We start from the raw sequence: 20,042 nt of genomic DNA, 5'->3' as shown, positions 1-20,042 counted from the left end.
ACTATACACTTCCTGCAGTGCATTTCCACTTTTAAAAAAAAAATGTTTATGTTGCAGCCTCATTCTAAAATTAAATACATTCATTTTGGTCCTCAAAATTCTACAGACAATACCCCATAATGACAATGTAAAAAGTGAAAATGTGACATTTGTTTATTGAAATGTTGACATACACAGTCCGGAAATACAGTTAAACACGAGTCAAATGTAAAAAAAAAAATCTGTGAAAATGTATTTTATTTTATTTTTTACAAATGTATTATAAATAAATAAGAATAAAAATCACATGTTCATAAGTATTCAGAGCCTTTGCTCAATACTGTTTTGATGCTGCTAAAGGTGCATCAACAAAGTATTGGGCAAAAGGTCTTAATACTTCTGTACATGTGATTTTTCAGTGTTTTATTTTGAATGCATTTGCATTTAAAAAAAAAAAAAACTTTTTACATGGTCATCATGGGGTGTTGTGTGTAGCTTTTTGGAGGACTAAAATGAAATTTTTCCATTTTGGAATAAGGCTGTAAGGCTGTAACATTGCAAAATGTGGAAAAAGTGAAACACTGAATACTTTCTGGATGCAATATACTGTATATGAAACAGTGTTCCCTCAATTATTACCGTATTTTTCGGAGTATAAGTCACACCGGAGTATAAGGTTCACCTGCCGAAAATGCATAATAAAGAAGGGAAAAAACATATATAAGTCCCACTGGAGTATAAGTCGCATTTTTGGGGAAATTTATGTGATAAAACCCAACACCAAGAATAGACATTTGAAAGGCAATTTCAAATAAATAAAGAATAGTGAACAACAGGCTGAATAAGTGTACGTTATATGAGGCATAAATAACCAACTGAGAACGTGCCTGGTATGTTAACGTAACATATTATGGTAAGAGTCATTCAAATAACTATAACATATAGAACATGCTATATGTTTACCAAACAATCTGTCACTCCTAATCGCTAAATCCCATGCAATCTTATACGTCTAGTCTCTTACGTGAATGAGCTAAATAATATTATTTGATATTTTACGGTAATGTGTTAATAATTTCACACATAAGTCGCTCCTGAGTTTAAGTCGCACCCACTGCCAAACTATGAAAAAAACTGACTTATAGTCCGAAAAATACACTGGTTTTACATTCCGAACCACAGTATTAGGTGAATTTTGGTAAAGTAGGGATGCTATATACTGTACATTATTGATTTCGGAAGTCTTCAGAAACCCTCTAGACCAGGGGTGTCAAACCTGTTTTAGCTCAGGGGCCACACGGAAGAAAATGTGTTCCCAAGTGGGCCGGACTGGTAAAACCATGGCATGACAACTTCAAAATAAAGACAACTTCAGATTGTTTTCTTTGGTCAAAAATAGAGCAAACACATTCTGAAAATGTACAAAACATATAATTTTTTTTTTTTACACTTACCTGTAAATAGAATGTTCTATCTTCATTTTGTAATTGTTTATACTTTCAGAATATATGCTGTGATAATGTTCATCAGTCAAAAAAGTGGAATTGAGTCTGGCAAAGTTTTAAAACGCTCCAATTGTCCATTTTTAATCTATCAGAAGATGAAATTAATAATGATATCAAAATCAAATTACAGGATATTATTGTAGTAATTTACTAATTTTCCTCATATGATGTACTAAATGATGTACCAGCCTCTCGCGGCGGGGGATACAAAGAATAGCTATTGCGACACCCAGTGGACACATTTAGGACAGCAGTTTCTTTCATTCAAAAATTTCAGCTAATTTTTATACTTAGCAAACTTATCTCGCGGGCCGGGTAAAACTTGTTCGCGGGCCTTATCTGGCCAGCGGCCTGATCGTTGGACACCCCTGCTCTACACTTCCTATGCTCTTAAAACACTTCATACTCTCTAAAACCAAGGTCATTTGACAAGTCTTTGGATGGTCTCGATCATCCAGGACGCTGTAATCCCAGGGCATTCAATCAATCACAACTGGACTGTTTGGTTTGTCTTATCTCATCCAAGTAGACTTCATCAGTTCATGGTCATAGACTCAGATGGGTTAGATCTAGTCTTAGACTTAGATTGGTTAGATCTAGTCTTAGACTCAGATTGGTCGGATCTAGTCTTAGATTGGTCAGATCTAGTCTTAGACTTAGATGGGTCAGATCTAGTCTTAGACTCAGATTGGTCGGATCTAGTCTTAGACTTAGATTGGTCAGATCTCGTCTTAGACTTAGATGGGTCAGATCTAGTCGTAGACTCAGATTGGTCGGATCTAGTCTTAGACTCAGATTGGTCAGATCTAGTCTTAGACTTAGATTGGTCAGATCTAGTCTTAGACTCAGATGGGTCAGATCTAGTCTTAGACTGAGATTGGTCGGATCTAGTCTTATACTTAGATTGGTCAGATCTAGTCTTAGATTTAGATTGGTCAGATCTAGGCTTAGACTTAGATTGGTCAGATCTAGTCTTAGTCTTAGATTGGTCATATCTAGACTTGGATTTAGATTGGTCATATCTAGACTTGGATTTAGATTGGTTAGATCTAATCTGAGACTTAGATTAGTCACATCTAGTTTTAGACTTAGATTAGGCACATCTAGTCTTAGACTTAGATTGGTCAGATCTAGTCTTAGACTTAGATGGGTCAGATCTAGTCTTAGACTCAGATTGGTCGGATCTAGTCTTATATTTAGATTGGTCAGATCTAGTCTTAGACTCAGATTGGTCGGATCTAGTCTTAGACTTAGATTGGTCAGATCTAGTCTTAGACTTAGATGGGTCAGATCTAGTCGTAGACTCAGATTGGTCGGATCTAGTCTTAGACTCAGATTGGTCAGATCTAGTTTTAGACTTAGATGGGTCAGATCTAGTCTTAGACTCAGATTGGTCGGATCTAGTCTTAGACTTAGATTGGTCAGATCTAGTCTTAGACTTAGATGGGTCAGATCTAGTCTTAGACTGAGATTGGTCGGATCTAGTCTTATACTTAGATTGGTCAGATCTAGTCTTAGATTTAGATTGGTCAGATCTAGTCTTAGTCTTAGATTGGCCATATCTAGACTTGGATTTAGATTGGTCATATGTAGACTTGGATTTAGATTGGTTAGATCTAATCTGAGACTTAGATTAGTCACATGTAGTTTTAGACTTAGATTAGGCACATCTAGTCTTAGACTTAGATTGGTCAGATCTAGTCTTAGACTTAGATTGGTCATATCCAGTCTTAGACATAGATTCGTCAGATCTTGTCTAGTGGCTCGTGCCAAAACCCCAAATATCAGTATATAGGAGGTCATAAGTATAAATATCTCGGGTCTAGCAAAAGCCGCTAGATTAGATCTGACCAATCTAAGTCTATGAGCATGAACTGATGAAGCCTACTCTAATGAAAGCCAAAACGTCTTCCAAGACATACCAATTAGTCCAGTTGCAATCGATTGAATGCCCTGAGAAAAGTAATTTGACAAGAAACTTTAATGGGGTACCCAGGGGTACTTTAAATTCGGGGATACGCTGAGACTGCAGTAAGTGAACAAAACATGATTCTGGAATAACCAAAATAATCAGTTTGCATTGCAATTCCACTTCCTGTTTTCAACCTCAATTCCTTTCCTCCTTTTTGCAAGCTGACACAGCATTGAAGCACTTAATTTGAGGCTATATTTGACTTCCTTACTTAAGTAGTCAGTTACTTAATGCCGCGTTGATAGGACTCTGAGGGGCTATGGAGCAGCGTTTTGTGTACTAAAGACTTTGATTCAGATCTGTTGCTGCCTTTGTGTATTTGAGTCACCAAGGCAAATTTTGCAATTGAGTTCTTGCGTTCGATTTTATTGCATGTTTAGCCTCTCCAAGCTAACTCTGTGCTAATTGCTCATAAACACTCGAACATGTGCTTGTCAAATACGCATTAGTCTGAACACGTGTCAGGCCAGAGGATGTGTTTTTGCGGCCAACATTTGTCAGCATTGAAGTGTGAGCCAGCTCGCTAATGTTCAGCTGCGATTTGTTTGCAGCGTGTTAGCAAACAAATGACGCAACAACAACTGTAAAACCAAAACATAAGCGATGAAATATGAATCAACAACACAGATTAGATCCATGGATATTCATATTAAGGCCATTATTGTTTGACCCTATGGTTAGTGTTTGTGTGTCTGTGGGTGTAACCCGTAAACCCACTGGCAATCAGGCAAACACACACCCCTGCACACAGGCACGCACGCACACAAACACACACACACATAGTTGAACTGCCATTTAACTGCTGATGCAAACAGTCCTTTGCGATAAGAGGTGAGTAGGAAGACTTCCTTGCTCACGCACTTGGGTCTTATGTGTTTGTGTTACCATATATAAAGACTTGAAAAATACCCCAAAACACATGGAACTTACTTCAAAATACTTGACATTTACTCCAAAAGTCTTTAAACATACCCCAAAAGACTTAAAACGTACCCTGAAACACTTGAAACATACTTTTAAGTCTTTAAACATACCCCAAAAATATTTAAACATAACCCAAAAGTGTTTAGAATATCCTAAAAATCTAGAAACACACACTTAAATACTTGAAACATACTTCAAAAGACTTGAAACATACCCCAAAAGACTTAAAACATACCCCGAAACACTTCAAAAATACTCTGAAGTCTTTAAACATACCCCAAATGTATTTAAACATACACAAAAAGTAATTACACATACCTCAAAAGACTTAAAACATGCTCCAAAAGTTTTTAAACATACCCCAAAATCTTCAAACATACCCCAAAAGATTTGAAACATACCCACAAGTATTTGAACATACCCCGAAACACTTGAAACATACTTTTAAGTCTTTAAACATACTGCGAAAGACTTTAAACATACCACAAAAGACTTAAAATATATCCCGTAACACTTGAAACATACTTTTAAGTCTTTAAACATACCCCAAAAGTATTTAAACATAACCCAAAAGTGTTTTGAAATATCTTAAAAATCTAGAAACATGCCCTAAAAGACTTAACACATACCATAAAACACTTGAAAAATACTATGAAGTCTTTAAACATACCCCAAATGTATTTAAACCTACACAAAAAAGTAATTAAACATGATCCAAAAGTGTTTAAACATACCCCAAAAGTCTTCAAACATACCCCCAAAATCTTCAAACATACCCCAAAAGATTCGAAACATACCCAAAAGTATTTGAACATACCCCGAAACACTTGAAACATACTTTTAAGTCTTTAAACATACCCCAAAAGTATTTCAACATAACCCAAAAGTGTTTAAAAATATCCTAAAAATCTAGAAACATACCCTTAAATACTTGAAACATATTTTGAAATACTTCAAACATACCCCAAAAGACTTAAAGGCCTACTGAAAGCCACTACTACCGACCACGCAGTCTGATAGTTTATATATCAATGATGAAATCTTAACATAGCAACACATGCCAATACGGCCGGGTTAACTTATAAAGTGCAATTTTAAATTTCCCGCTAAACTTCCGGTTGGAAACGTCTATGTATGATGCGTGACGTCACGACGGCAACGGAAGTATTCGTACGCAATGTGTCACCATACAAACTGCTCTGTTTTCATCGAACAATTCCACAGTATTCTGGCCATCTGTGTTGGTGAATCTTTTGCAATTTGTTTAATGAACAATGGAGACTGCAAAGAAGAAAGTTGTAGGTGGGATCGGTGTATTAGCGGCTGGCTGTAGCAACACAACCAGGAGTACTTACTTGGATAGCAGACGCGCTAGCCGATGCTAGCCGCCAACCGAACGGATGATCGGGTGAAGTCCTTCGTCGCGCCGTCGATCGCTGGAACGCAGGTGAGCACGGGTGTTGATGAGCAGATGAGGGCTGGCTGGCGTAGGTGGAGCGCTAATGTTTTTATCATAGCTCTGTGAGGTCCGGTTGCTAAGTTAGCTTCAATGGCGTCGTTAGCAACAGCATTGTTAAGCTCCGCCAGGCTGGAAAGCATTAACTGTGTATTTACATGTACATGGTTTAATAATATTGTTGATCTTCTGTCTATCCTTCCAGTCAGGGATTTATTTATTTTGTTTCTATCTGCATTGAAGCCTGATGCTATCACGTTAGCTCAGTAGCTAAAGAGCTTCGCTGATGTATTGTCGTGGAGATAAAAGTCACTGTGAATGTCCATTTCGCGTTCTGGACTCTCATTTTCAAAAGGATATAGTATCCGAGGTGGTTTAAAATACAAATCCGTGATCCACAATAGAAAAAGGAGAAAGTGTGGAATCCAATGAGACCTTGTACCTAAGTTACGGTCAGAGCGAAAAAAGATACACCCTGCACTGCCTCTCTAGTCCTTCACTCTAACGTTCCTCATCCACAAATCTTTCATCCTGGCTCAAATTAATGGGGTAATCGTCGCTTTCTCGGTCCGAATCTCTCTCGCTCCATTGTAAACAACGGGGAAATGTGAGGAATCCTTCCTCCTGTGACGTCACGCTACTTCCGGTATAGGCAAGGCTTTTTTTTATCAGCGACCAAAAGTTGCGAACTTTATGGTCGATGTTCTATACTAAATCCTTTCAGCAAAAATATGGCAATATCGCGAAATGATCAAGTATGACACATAGAATGGATCTGCTATCCCCGTTTAAATAAAAAAAAATCATTTCAGTAGGCCTTTAAAACATATCCCGAAACACTTGAAAAATACTCTGAAGTTTTTAAACATACTCCGAATGTATTTAAACATACACAAAAAGTAATTAAACATACCTCAAAAGACTTAAAACATGCTCCAAACATTTTTAAACATACCCCAAAATATTTTAAACATACACCAAAGTATTTAAGCACATCCCATAAGACTTGAAACATACTTCAAAAGTCTTTAAAAACATACCTCAAAAGTCTTGCTTGGAACATACCCCAAAAGACCTAAAACATTCCCCCGAAACACTTGAAAAATACTCTGAAGTCTTTAAACATACCCCAAATAGACTTGAAACATACTCCAAAAGTTTTTAAAGATACTCTAAAAGTATTATCAAAAAGATACTTGAATAGATTATCTGAAAATCTTAGGCACAAAACGTGGGATTCTTGTCTATAGCTGTATAACTCCGGAAGAGGCCTATAATGCTTTTATCAATGAAATGACTAATAGCGTTAACACTAAGATACCAGAAAAGAATATAATGAAGTCAATCACTAAGAAAAATAATCTCTAGAAATGCTACATCAAATGTCCGACCGAGGAAAATAAAACCAAGTACACTAAATATAAAAATAAACTAACCAGTGTCATACGAACAAGTAAGAAAAAATATTATACTGATCGTATTAAGGCTTCTTGTGGTGATCAAAATCAATGTTGGAAAGTATTAAATGGTGTGCTCAGCCGGGATAAAAAAAAAACACTGTCCTCCCTGACACCAAAATTAAACTAAATGAAAATGACTATCCCAATGATGTTGATCTTGCCACCAGTTTGAACAATTACTTCACTTAAAGGCCTACTGCAAGCCACTACTACCGACCACGCAGTCTGATAGTTTATATATCAATGATGAAATCTTAACATTATAACACATGCCAATACGGCCGGGTTAACTTATAAAGTGACATTTTAAATTTGCCGCTAAACTTCCGGTTCGAAACGCCTCTGAGGATGACGTATGCGCGTGACGTAGCCCGGCGAACACGGGTATGCCTTCCACATTGAAGCCAACACGAAAAAGCTCTGTTTTCATTTCATAATTCCACAGTATTCTGGACATCTGTGTTCGTGAATCTGTTTCAATCATGTTCATTGCATTATGGAGAAGGAAGCCGAGCAAGCAAAGAAGAAAGTTGTCGGTGCGAAATGGACGTATTTTTCGAACGTAGTCAGCCACAACAGTACACAGCCGGCGCTTCTTTGTTTACATTCCCGAAAGATGCAGTCAAGATGGAAGAACTCGGATAACAAAGACTCTAACCAGGAGGACATTTGACTTGGATACACAGACGCCTGTAGAGAACTGGGACAACACAGACTCTTACCAGGATTACTTTGATTTGGATGACAAAGACGCAGACGTGCTACTGTGAGTATGCAGCTTTGGCTTTTTTTTGCGTATGTACGTAACTTTTTAAAAATATATAAGCTTTATGAACCTTGGGTTAGGTGAACGGTCTTTTGGGCTGAGTGATTGTGTGTGTTGATCATGTGTTTGAATTGTATTGGCGTGTTCTATGGAGCTAGGAGCTAGCAGAGGAGCTAGGAGCTAGCATAACACGTACCGTACCGTACGTGTGCGTCACATACGTAACTTTTTAAAAATATATAAGCTTTATGAACCTTGGGTTAGGTGAACGGTCTTTTGGGCTGAGTGATTGTGTGTGTTGATCAGGTGTTTCAATTGTATTGGCGTGTTCTATGGAGCTAGGAGCTAGCAGAGGAGCTAGAAGCTAGCATAACAAACACGCAGGTGTTATTATGCAGGATTAATTTGTGGCATATTAAATATAAGCCTGGTTGTGTTGTGGCTAATAGAGTATATATATGTCTTGTGTTTATTTACTGTTGTAGTCATTCCCAGCTGAATATCAGGTACCGTGAGTATGCAGCCTTGGCTGCTAAACATTCGATAACTTGACCGTATGTGCGCGTCACGTACGTAACTTTTTAAAAATATATAAGCTTTATGAACCTTCGGTTAGGTAAACGGTCTTTTGGGCTGAGTGATTGTGTGTGTTGATCAGGTGTTTGAATTGTATTGGCGTGTTCTATGGAGCTAGGAGCTAGCAGAGGAGCTAGGAGCTAGCATAACAAACACGCAGGTGTTTTTATGCAGGATTAATTTGTGGCATATTAAATATAAGCCTGGTTGTGTTGTGGCTAATAGAGTATATATATGTCTTGTGCTTATTTACTGTTGTAGTCATTCCCAGCTAAATATCAGGTCAACCCCGGCTCTCACAGCATCTTCCCTATCTGAATAGCTTCAACTCCCCACTAGTCCTTCACTTGCACTTTACTCATCCACAAATCTTTCATCCTCACTCAAATTAATGGGGAAATTGTCGCTTTCTCGGTCCGAATCTCTCTCACTTCATGCGGCCATCATTGTAAACAATAGGGAACTTTGCGTATATGTTCAACTGACTACGTCACGCTACTTCCGGTAGGTGCAAGCCTTTTTTTTATCAGATACCAAAAGTTGCAATCTTTATCGTCGTTGTTCTATACTAAATCCTTTCAGCAAAAATATGGCAATATCGCGAAATGATCAAGTATGACACATAGAATAGATCTGCTATCCCCGTTTAAATAAAAAAAATTCATTTCAGTAGGCCTTTAAAAAAACATAACCCCACAAAAGGGAACAGCGTACCAACATTACCTCAAAGGTAACTATTTAAAATCATTTTTTCAACCTACTAGTAAGCCCCCCCCACCCCACACACAAAGATAATGTGTATACCGTACACAGTATATGATCTGTGTCTCGGTCAGGCTCCGCCCCCACTGTCTAGTCAAACAATCGGGTTAGAGGAGACACTGGACGCCCGTTGATAATGAAATATGAGCAAAGCTCAATCCGAATTCTGTCACTCCAAATATTTGATGAGCTGTCTGTCACAGCTGATTGGCTGCGCTGACCGCTCACCCAAAGTCCACTGGGATGTGGGTTCAGATCAGGCGATGTCGTTGTGGTTTATCAAGGTTCGACTTTATTGTCCCCGCGGGGAAATTTGTCTTGGGCACAGTGCATCATTGCTTTCTTAACATACACAAAAACAACAGAACAAAAACACAAGCACAGACACAACCACAACCAGACAACTAACATTTAAACATCGGAACATGGAGCTTGATAGACATAGGTGGCACTTTGATGTAGGCATAAAATCTACAGTATGGAGATAAAGATAAAGTACCAGTGTGCATTGCACTAGAGCAGGGGTCGGCAACCCAAAATGTTGAAAGAGCCATATTGGACCAAAAATACAAAAACAAATCTGTCTGGAGCCGCAACAAATTAGAAGATATTACATACATATAGTATGTCATGAGATATACATTGAATTGAGATGACTTAAAGGAAACTAAATGAGCTCAAATATAGCTACAAATGAGGCATAATGATGCAATATGGACATATAGCTAGCCTAAATAGCATGTTAGCATCGATTAGCTTGCAGTCATGCAGTGACCAAATATGCCCGATTAGCACTCCACACAAGTCAATAACATCAACAAAACTCACCTTTGTGTATTCACGCACAACGTTAAAGGTTTGGTGGACAAAATGACACAGAAAAAGAAGTGGCATAAAACACGTCCTAAAAAGTCGGAGAAAGTTATACACTACGGTGAGTTCAAGGACCGCCAAAATTAGTAGGACAAAACGGCGCTCGCCAAATACTCCAATCAGTGAAGCATGTTTAATACAAACAGTGTGCTTTATAACAATTAGGGAGGTTTGTGTCATGTTTGTCCTCCTACAGAAACCATATTAAAACAAAAAATATATTTTTTTCCCCTCATCTTTTTCCATTTTTCATACATTTTTGAAAAAGCTTCAGAGAGCCACTAGGGCGGCGCTAAAGAGCCGCATGCGGCTCTAGAGCCACGGGTTGCCGACCCCTGCACTAGAGCAAGTGCTATGAAGCCCTTTGAGTCACCTGCGATTATGGGTGATATAAATACTTTGGGATTGATTGATGGGATAGGCTGCAGCCTCTTTTATTATAGCATATCAGTCTTATCAGTGGAACCTCCATCCACACACTTAATTGGTTCTTCAAGTCTCGTTGGTGCGCTCCAGAACCAAAAAACAAAAAAAGTAAAATAATCTGACCTTGAGTCTGGGAATATTTGTAGTATTTGTAGTTTCTGAGTGACAAACAAGCAGTGGCTTCACGTAGTCACCACTAGCGTTAGCAGAAACAAGCAGTGTGAGGCGATCCTTCATCAGCTTCTGTCCCGGTAGTGCCTTCCCCTTCGCTGTAATAAAAGTCCGCTGTGGCTTCTTTTTCGGTCTCATCACGATCAAAGACTTGCTGCGGAACAAGCCCCCTTCGTTTATAAAATCCTCGAAGTCAAGGTGCCACAAGCCAAAGGTTAAGTAGCTAACAGGCTTGCTCAGTGGTTGTCTAGAAACAAGAAGCCATACAGCAAGACTGAGAGTTTGGACACATTTTAAGCATTTATGATCATACAAAGTATGGTATGGTATGGCATGCTCTCAACTGTCCTTGCACAAGTACAACAACATTTCATTTTCACCACAAAATCATTCAAAATGAGATAAACGTACAGTAGACAGAACAGGAACGGTGATGAGTCGCCACTTAAAGGCCTACTGAAACCCACTACTACCGACCACGCAGTCTGATAGTTTATACATCAATGATGAAATCTTAACAGTGCAACACATGCCAATACGGCCGGGTTAACTTATAAAGTGCAATTTTAAATTTCCGCGAAACTTCCGGTTGAAAACGTCTATGTATGATGACGTATGCGCGTGACGTCAATGGTTGAAACGGAAGTATTCGGACACATTGTATCCAATACAAAAAGCTCGGTTTTCATCGCAAAATTCCACAGTATTCTGGACATCTGTGTTGGTGAATCTTTTGCAATTTGTTTAATGAACAAAGAAGACTGCAAAGAAGAAAGCTGTAGGTGGGTTTGGTGCATTAGCAGCTGGCTGCAGCAACACAACCAGGAGGACTTTGACTTGGATAGCAGACGCGCTAGCCGACGCTAGCCGACGCTAGCCGACGCTAGCCGACGCTAGCCGACGCTAGCCGACGCTAGCCGCCAACCGCATCGTTGATCGGGTGAAGTCCTTCGTCGCTCCGTCGTTTGCGGGAACGCAGGTGAGCACGGGTGTTGATGAGCAGATGAGGGCTGGCTGGCGTAGGTGGAGAGCTAATGTTTTTAGCACAGCTCTGTGAGGTCCCGTTGCTAAGTTAGCTTCAATGGTGTCGTTAGCAACAGCATTGTTAAGCTTCGCCAGGCTGGAAAGCATTAACCGTGTAGTTACATGTCCATGGTTTAATAGTATTGTTGATTTTCTGTCTATCCTTCCAGTCAGGGGTTTATTTCTTTTGTTTCTATCTGCAGTTAAGCCCGATGCTATCACGTTAGCTCCGTAGCTAAAGTGCTTCGCCGATGTATTGTTGTGGAGATGAAAGTCACTGTGAATGTCCATTTCTCTATCTCGACTCTCATTTTCAAGAGGATATAGTATCCGAGGTGGTTTAAAATACAAATCCGTGATCCACAATAGAAAAAGGAGAGAGTGTGGAATCCAATGAGCCAGCTTGTACCTAAGTTACGGTCAGAGCGAAAAAAGATGTGTCCTGCACTGCACTCTAGTCCTTCACTCTCATGTTCCTCATCCACGAATCTTTCATCCTGGCTCAAATTAATGGGGTAATCGTCGCTTTCTCGGTCCGAATCGCTCTCGCTGCTGGTGTAAACAATGGGGAAATGTGAGGAGCCTTTCAACCTGCGACGTCACGCTACTTCCGGTACAGGCAAGGCTTTTTTTTATCAGCGACCAAAAGTTGCGAACTTTATCGTCGATGTTCTCTACTAAATCCTTTCAGCAAAAATATGGCAATATCGCAAAATGTTTAAGTATGACACACAGAATGGATCTGCTATCCCCGTTTAAATAAAAAAAAATCATTTCAGTAGGCCTTTAATGGCGCGCCGTAAAAGGTGGGAAAAAGCTACACGCTGGGGAAGGATGAGTAAAAAAAAAAGTCGATCTCAGACTGGGCTCCTATGGGGGGAGGAGACATCCAGCTCGAAGCTGCCAGCCACTAGGGGGGATGCTGTCATACCACGTGGGGTGAAGTGGTGGCAAACGCATGGTGTGGGGTTGGGGGTATGTGTGCCTATGTAGCCATGGTCCACGGTGTGTATGTTAGGTCTGTATAGGCCTTGGTCATTCTGCAAGCGGTGGCAAAGGAAAATAGTTGATATTTCAAAGTGTTGTTGAAAGGAAAGAGTTTGTTTCGAAGGGAAACTTGAATCACAACTTTGCCAAGTCACAGCCAGAGAAAACAATCAAGGAATGGTTGTGTTTGAGAGCGAAAACAAACTGAAAACTTTTTGACTCTTATTTGTCTATTTCTCGGTTGGTAGAATGGCAGTGCCAGCAACTTCAGGGTTCCTGGTTCGATCTCAACTTCTGCCATCCTAGTCATGTCCATTGTGCCCTTGAGCAAGACACTTCCTCCTTGCTCCCGATGGGTAGTTATGACTTGAAACATACCCAACAAGACTTGAAATATTCCCCAAAAGTCTTGAAACATACCCCAAACAACTTGAAACATACCCAAAATTACTTGAAATATACCCCAAACGACTTGAAACATACCCCAAACAACTTGAAACATACCCCAAACGACTTGAAACATACCCCAAACGACTTGAAACATACCCAAAAAGACTTGAAACTGTTAGGATCCGCTGCCCGGATCATAGTTTGTTTCAGTTTTCAAGTCACGTGTGTTTTCAGCACCTTGTGTTTGTTTGTTTCTGTTGCCATGACGGCAGATTGTGCTCAGCTGCCTCTGGTTAGTGTTTGAGACGCTCACCTGTTGTCCGGGCACTAATCGGAGGGCTATTTAGTCTTTGCCTTGGCCTCACTCGGTCTGGCTTCCTAGTTTGTTTTTATGCAACAGTTGATGACGTTTGATTCCTGCTAAGTTCCTGCTAGCTCCCACGCTAGCTCATTTGCTTGCTAGCTCCCACGCTAGCCCATTTAGTTTTTGCCTTTTGTGCTATGTGCACGTCTTTGTTTTTTCCTGCTATGATTTGTTCTTAAATAAATCATTTTCCTACCTGCAAGCTGTGTCCGCACTACACGGCGGGGTCGTTCTCCCTGGATGCAGAACGGACAACTCCGGACAAAGCGTGAAGGTAGGAGTATGATTTATTTAACATTAATCACAGCGTAAACCAAAAACAGGAAACAAGCAAAAGGAAAGCGGGCCGTTTGCACGAAAAGCTAAAGAAACCCAACTTAGCACTGGAATCATAAACTAGGAAATGTACTACCTGTGGCATGAACAAACAAGACTTACGTGGACCAGGCATGAAGCGAACAATGACTGGCAAAGGCAACTTAAATAATGCCTCTGATTAGTGCTCGGGAAGCAGGTGGGCGGGCGAGCACTAATCAGAGATGGGAGAACACAATGAGTGACCATGGCAACCAAAACAAACTCACAGGTGCACAATTTTTCGTTCTTTTGAGTGCATAAAAAGACGGAAATAAAAATTAAAAAACTTAATATGAATCATTTTTAACACTTTTATGAGTGGTCCCCTTTTGGATCGCTAAAATTTTTTATTGGCAAAAATTTAAAAAAATCTATATTTTTAAGACTTATTGGCTTATTTTAGGCTCCAATTACTTTATATCAACAAAAAATGTACGCCTTGTTCTGTATAGGTACAAAAACATTGATACAAATGGCAGTAGAAGTCTGGATACATATAGTACTCAATTCTAAAACAATATTTATTTTGAATTCAAATATATAGTAGAAAATATTATATAATATATTTTTTCGTCCTTTGAGTGCACAAGAATAAACAAAAATCATACTCAACCGGGATGATTACAGATAATGATGAATATAAAACATTTTCATTTGTTGTTATTCTTAAAATAGTGTAATAAAATAAACTCGGAAATTTTGATGGGCCTGCTTATCTGTGCCCTGGACCTCTAACCAAGAACAAAAGCAGTCCAAAACTAACAGAAAATAACTAAACAAACATGATGTGGACCACGGATCATGACAGGACGTAGGGAGAAGTACAGAGCGCCAATGAACCTTAAACCAATAAACCCTGGATAACCTTAGTGTAGAAGGGGCCTAAGAGAGGCTGACGCGGCTCTGACCGGCAAGGTAAGACAATTACGGAAATGAACTCGTCAGAAGTGCCGCCAGCCTCGAAGCTCTTCAAAATGGCCGCGGCGGTGTGTGTGGGATGTAAAGAAGATGTGACGTGGGGGGCTCTGTCTCTTCCAAAATGGCCGTACCTGTGCGTACAGGAAGTAAAGTCATCAAAATGGCAGCCCTCATAGAACTCCCACACAAAATGATCAAATGAATGAATAAATAAATGAATTTGTACGCACACAGAGGCATATTTGCAGTGATGTGAACGTTTGCAAACCGAAAAGGACGCAAATGGAGGCGTTTGTACACATCCAGATTTTGGAGGCTTTGATCGTAACACTAACACACTAGCTGCGTTTCCATTGCAGTTGTTCGCAAAAAAAGCGATTGTAGAGGTTGCCCTCTAGTGGGTTCTGTGGACCACCACACACTGCCACGAGAGCCCGGATTTCAGGGTACAACACTGTTTTATTTTCATACTGTAAGTCGTGCTAGGCTTTTGCTTTCCAGCAAATTGTCTTTTTTTGTCAGTCCGTCTCTCTCTCTCTGGCTCCCACTCCAACTGCCGTGTCTCGTTCCGGCTGCTGCTAATGAAGGCGAAAGGGGATTAGATAACAAGGCCCACCTGGGCCATCACTCACTTGTCGCTGTCTTCGAGGCCGGTCCTTGCACACCCCGTTCCGCGGGCTATTTCTAAAATCTCGATAAAGTACATTTGCGACTTGTAGGCGTTTCCATCAAAGGGTGTTTTGCGTCACGAGCCGAAATTCTCGTAAAATCACCTCCCGCGAGACTCCACTTTGAGGAAGACATCGCTGGTGCCGTGATGGCAATAGAAGACGAAGGCAGCGGGTGATCGCTCAAAGGCTCGCCTGTGCATCGGTTGGGGACATCTCTGCGCTGGTGACCCGTCTCCGCTCGGCATGGTTTCCTGCTGGCCCCACTATGGACTGGACTCTCACTATTATGTTGGATCCACTATGGGCTGGACTTTCGCTGATATGTTGGATCCACTATGGCAAGGGTCACCAACGCGGTGCCCGCAGGCACCAGGTAGCCCGTAAGGACCAGATGAGTAGCCCGCTGGCCTGTTCTAAAAATAGCTCAAATAGCAGCACTTACCAGTGAGCTGCCTCTATTTTTTAAATTTTATTTATTTACTAGCAAGCTGGTCTCGCTTTGCTCGACATTTTTAATTCTAAGAGAGACAAAACTCAAATAAAATTTGAAAATCCAAGAAAATATTTTAAAGTCTTGGTCTTCACTTGTTTAAATAAATTCATTCATTATTTTACTTTGCTTCTTATATCTTTCAGAAAGACAATTTTAGAGAAAAAATACAACCTTAAAAATGATTTTAGGATTTTTAAACACATATACCTTTTTACCTTTTAAATTCCTTCCTCTTCATTCCTGACAATTTAAATCAATGTTCAAGTAAAAAAATTTTTTATTGTAAAGAATAATAAATACATTTTAATTTAATTCTTTATTTTAGCTTCTGTTTTTTCGACGAAGAATATTTGTGAAATATTTCTTCAAACTTATTATGATTAAAATTCAATCTAGAAAATCTGTAGAATCACATTTAAATCTTATTTCAAAGTCTTTTGAATTTCTTTTAAAAATTTTGTTCTGGAAAATAAAGAAGAAATAATGATTTGTCTTTGTTAGAAATATAGCTTGGTCCAATTTGTTATATATTCTAACAAAGTGCAGATTGGATTTTAACCTTTTAAAACATGTCATCAAAATTCTAAAATTAATCTTAATCAGGAAAAATTACTAATGATGTTCCATAAATTATTTTTTAAATTTTTTCAAAAAGATTCAAATTAGCTAGTTTTTCTCTTCTTTTTTTCGGTTGAACTTTGAATTTTAAAGAGTCGAAATTGAAGATAAACTATGTTTCAAAACTGAATTGTCATTTTTTTCGTGTTTTCTCCTCTTTTAAACCGTTCAATTAAGCGTGAATATCATTAATTATTAATAATAACATAGAGTTAAAGGTAAATTGAGCAAATTGGCTATTTCTGGCAATTTATTTAAGTGTGTATCAAACTGGTAGCCCTTCGCATTAATCACTACCCAAGAAGTAGCTCTTGGTTTCAAAAAGGTTGGTGACCCCTGCACTATGGACTGGACTTTCACAATATTATGTCAGACCCACTCGACATCCATTGCTTTTGGTCTCCCCTAAAGGGGGGGGTTACCCACATATGCGGTCCTCTCCAAGGTTTCTCAAAGTCATTCACATCGACGTCCCACTGGGGTGAGTTTTTCCTTGCCCTTATGTGGGCTCTGTACCGAGGATGTCGTTGTGGCTTGTGCGGCCCTTTGAGACACTTGTGATTTCGGGCTATATAAATAAACATTGATTGATTGATTGATTGATTGATTGAAAGGTAACGTTCTGACGGCCTACTTGACATTGTCCGGGCATGTGGGTCTCTCCGAGCCTGCGGGGCGGGCCTTTATTGCGGGGAAGGGACCCGCGACAGCCCTGTGCGGCGGCGCTGCCTCGCTCCCCCCACCCGACCGATCGGAAGCGAGACCAAGACAACCCGTCTGCCCTAGTTGTCCTGTATCATGCTTTTGGGGACGGCGTGGCGCATGAGTTTGCGTAATATTTCTTCTCCCTTTGGCCTCGTTGCTCCCGCCAGCAAACTTAACTGTTCAAACAGCAACCGAGTTCAGGGGTCAAAGGAATGGCTTTAAGTAGCGGCGGCGAGCTTCGCGCCGCCACACTCAGAGATGGCGTCCTCGTGCTTGGTTGCTGTGCTGCTGCTGTGCTGCGCGGTCGGGCTGCAGGCCGACGTCCCCGGCCCAGGTCAGTGCCGCCCTGCTGAGGTGTAGGGACTGTGACACGCCATTCGCCCCGTGCCTTCGACTGTGTTTCCCACAGAGCACGTGGCGTTCGCCGTGGCTCTGAAAAGCGACTCGGATGAAGCCGGTGACATCGGACCTCTAACCACGGACACCAGGGTGGTCTTCAAGAGGGTGGTGACTAACGTGGGTGGCGGCTACGACAGCGAAACAGGTAAGATTTCCCCTGCAGTGCCGCTGCCACCCGGGGGCGCTAACCATGGCGTGACTTTACCCCCCTGCAGGCATCTTCACAGCCCCCGTCAAAGGTCTCTACTTCGTCACCTTTACCGGCGCCGCCGGGGCGACGGGCTCGCTGAACGCAGCGGTGCTGAAGGACGGCGTCAACATGTTCGCCATCTATGACAACAAGAACCACCAGAGCAGCGCCACCAACGGCATGGCGATGGTAATGGAGGCGGGCGACAAGCTGTGGGTCACCTTGTGGGCCAACCAGAGAATGTTTGACCAGGGCAGACTCAGCACTTTTAGCGGCTTCCTCATCAGCCCCATGTAAACGCCACCATGTCACGTGACGTTACCATGAATTGATTAACGTGGACCCCGACTTAAACGAGTTGAAAAACTTATTCGGGTGTTACCATTTAGTGGTCAATTGTACAGAATATGTACTGTACTGTGCAATCTATTAATAAACGTTTCAATCAATCAATCAAAGACCTCATCTTCTACTTAAAAAGCTATTACACCTTCACCCGCTTTGTGTCTTGTACAGTAGGCAAGGGATTCATACGGCCAAATTCCTGAGAGGAAGAGGGGGGTTAATCATTTTGCAATGCAGTCTGCTGGAAATTATGGAAACCGCCTCTCTACATTGTCAGGTTCAAACACTGATGACATCTATTAAACAGACGAGAAGCAAGGAATCATGCAGAGACAGAGTTCAATTTTGCTCAATTGAGGAGAGACGTTATTTGGGCTGTACTCTAGTTACAGATCCAAACGTCGCTCTAAAAGTCCAGCCCACGTGCTTCCTCTATTTATTTGGGAGGTCCCTGGTGACATCACTGAAGCTGTCGCTGAGGGAAGGGGGTAATCTCGACAGCTCCAGTTAGACACAATATATGATTATACAAAAATGCAAATGTCCTGATATCGCCTTGTCTCTGCTCTGTCTGCGTCACGGCGGTGTTCGGCTTTGGCAGTCAGCAGGCCGTTCCTGGACACAGAGACTGATACGAGACTGGCTTGCAATCTTTTGGATTGCCAGCTTTGCACGGACAAAGAAAAATAACATTTCAGCACAATTGATAATAACTATAGCAACGGCCCTTAAGCATAAGAGTTGTGTGATAATATATACATAATTATTATAACATAGAATCCACTTCCTACTGTAGCAATTACCCCTTGGGGATCCCCCAAGGGTTCTAGCCATAAAACTCTTAAAAGTAAGTCATGTATATTATTTTTTATTTTACTTTCAACGCTTAATTCTATAGATCATCTTTCGAAAAAACTTTTTTTAAATGCTTGGAGGAATTTGGTTTAATAGAAAAAAGCGTTAGGAAATATCAATCAATCAATCAATGTTTATTTATATAGCCCTAAATCACAAGTGTCTCAAAGGGCTGTACAAGCCACAACGACATCCTCGGTACAGGTTTTACAGTATATCAAACAAGTGCCATTTTACTTAAGGGGGGACCAAAGGGTCCTGGGGAACTCCAATGTATACTCACTCAGTAGGTCCCGCTAAAAATAACTTAGCAAAGAACGGACAATGCGAATTTGACATAATTTTCTTTACAACTGGCCAAATGTCATCCCGCTAACCTTTAAAATTAACATTCTGTTGCATGACGTCCTCTTCAAAGGCAATAAAAAGACCCAAAAAGGTACCAGGTCTCCAAAAGGTAGAAGAAAGGCAACTTTAATTTGAAGAGAACAAACAAACTTTCGCTCGGGGGCTGTGTCTCCATTATTTAAAGTTACATATAAACTTTATGTGTGTATATATATATATATATATATATATATATATATATATATATATATATATATATATATATATATATATATATATATATATATATATATATATATATATATATATATATATATACATATTTGTTCTATATGTTTGGACGCCTTTTTGAGGCCTGTAACATATTCTCCATATTTTGCAGGCGCGTCATGTACGTATGGTGAAAAATGTTATATTCTGGAGGTCCTGACATTTTTTGGTAGTGGGTCAATGCATCGGGAATGACATGACCACAAGCGTCATGAGTGCTGGCCGACTCGCGTAAACCC

General features: G+C 40.4%; 1 protein-coding gene and 2 long non-coding RNA genes across 3 annotated transcripts in view; 2 read left to right on the top strand and 1 right to left on the bottom strand.

Moving 5' to 3' along the window:
* Positions 1-13,955, bottom strand: part of LOC133658956 (uncharacterized) — a 37,239-nt gene extending 23,284 nt beyond the window's left edge. The window contains exon 1 of the long non-coding RNA XR_009827575.1: positions 13,831-13,955. This is a non-coding gene — a long non-coding RNA (uncharacterized LOC133658956). The remainder of the gene's footprint in view (positions 1-13,830) is intronic.
* The window catches only part of LOC133658955 (uncharacterized), a 32,473-nt gene continuing 26,232 nt past the window's right edge, over positions 13,802-20,042 (top strand). Inside the window, exon 1 of the long non-coding RNA XR_009827574.1 lies at positions 13,802-13,908. This is a non-coding gene — a long non-coding RNA (uncharacterized LOC133658955). The remainder of the gene's footprint in view (positions 13,909-20,042) is intronic.
* LOC133658089 (complement C1q tumor necrosis factor-related protein 3-like) lies at positions 17,589-18,443 on the top strand. The gene is made up of 3 exons (XM_062059706.1): positions 17,589-17,730; positions 17,806-17,940; positions 18,011-18,443. The coding sequence occupies exons 1-3, from the start codon at positions 17,655-17,657 to the stop codon at positions 18,280-18,282; spliced, it is 483 nt and encodes a 160-aa protein (XP_061915690.1). The 5' UTR covers positions 17,589-17,654; the 3' UTR covers positions 18,283-18,443.

This window comes from Entelurus aequoreus, linkage group LG10, assembly GCF_033978785.1.
Source record: "Entelurus aequoreus isolate RoL-2023_Sb linkage group LG10, RoL_Eaeq_v1.1, whole genome shotgun sequence".
NCBI classification, from domain to species: Eukaryota; Metazoa; Chordata; class Actinopteri; order Syngnathiformes; family Syngnathidae; genus Entelurus; species Entelurus aequoreus.
This window is presented reverse-complemented; position numbering and strand designations above follow the sequence as displayed.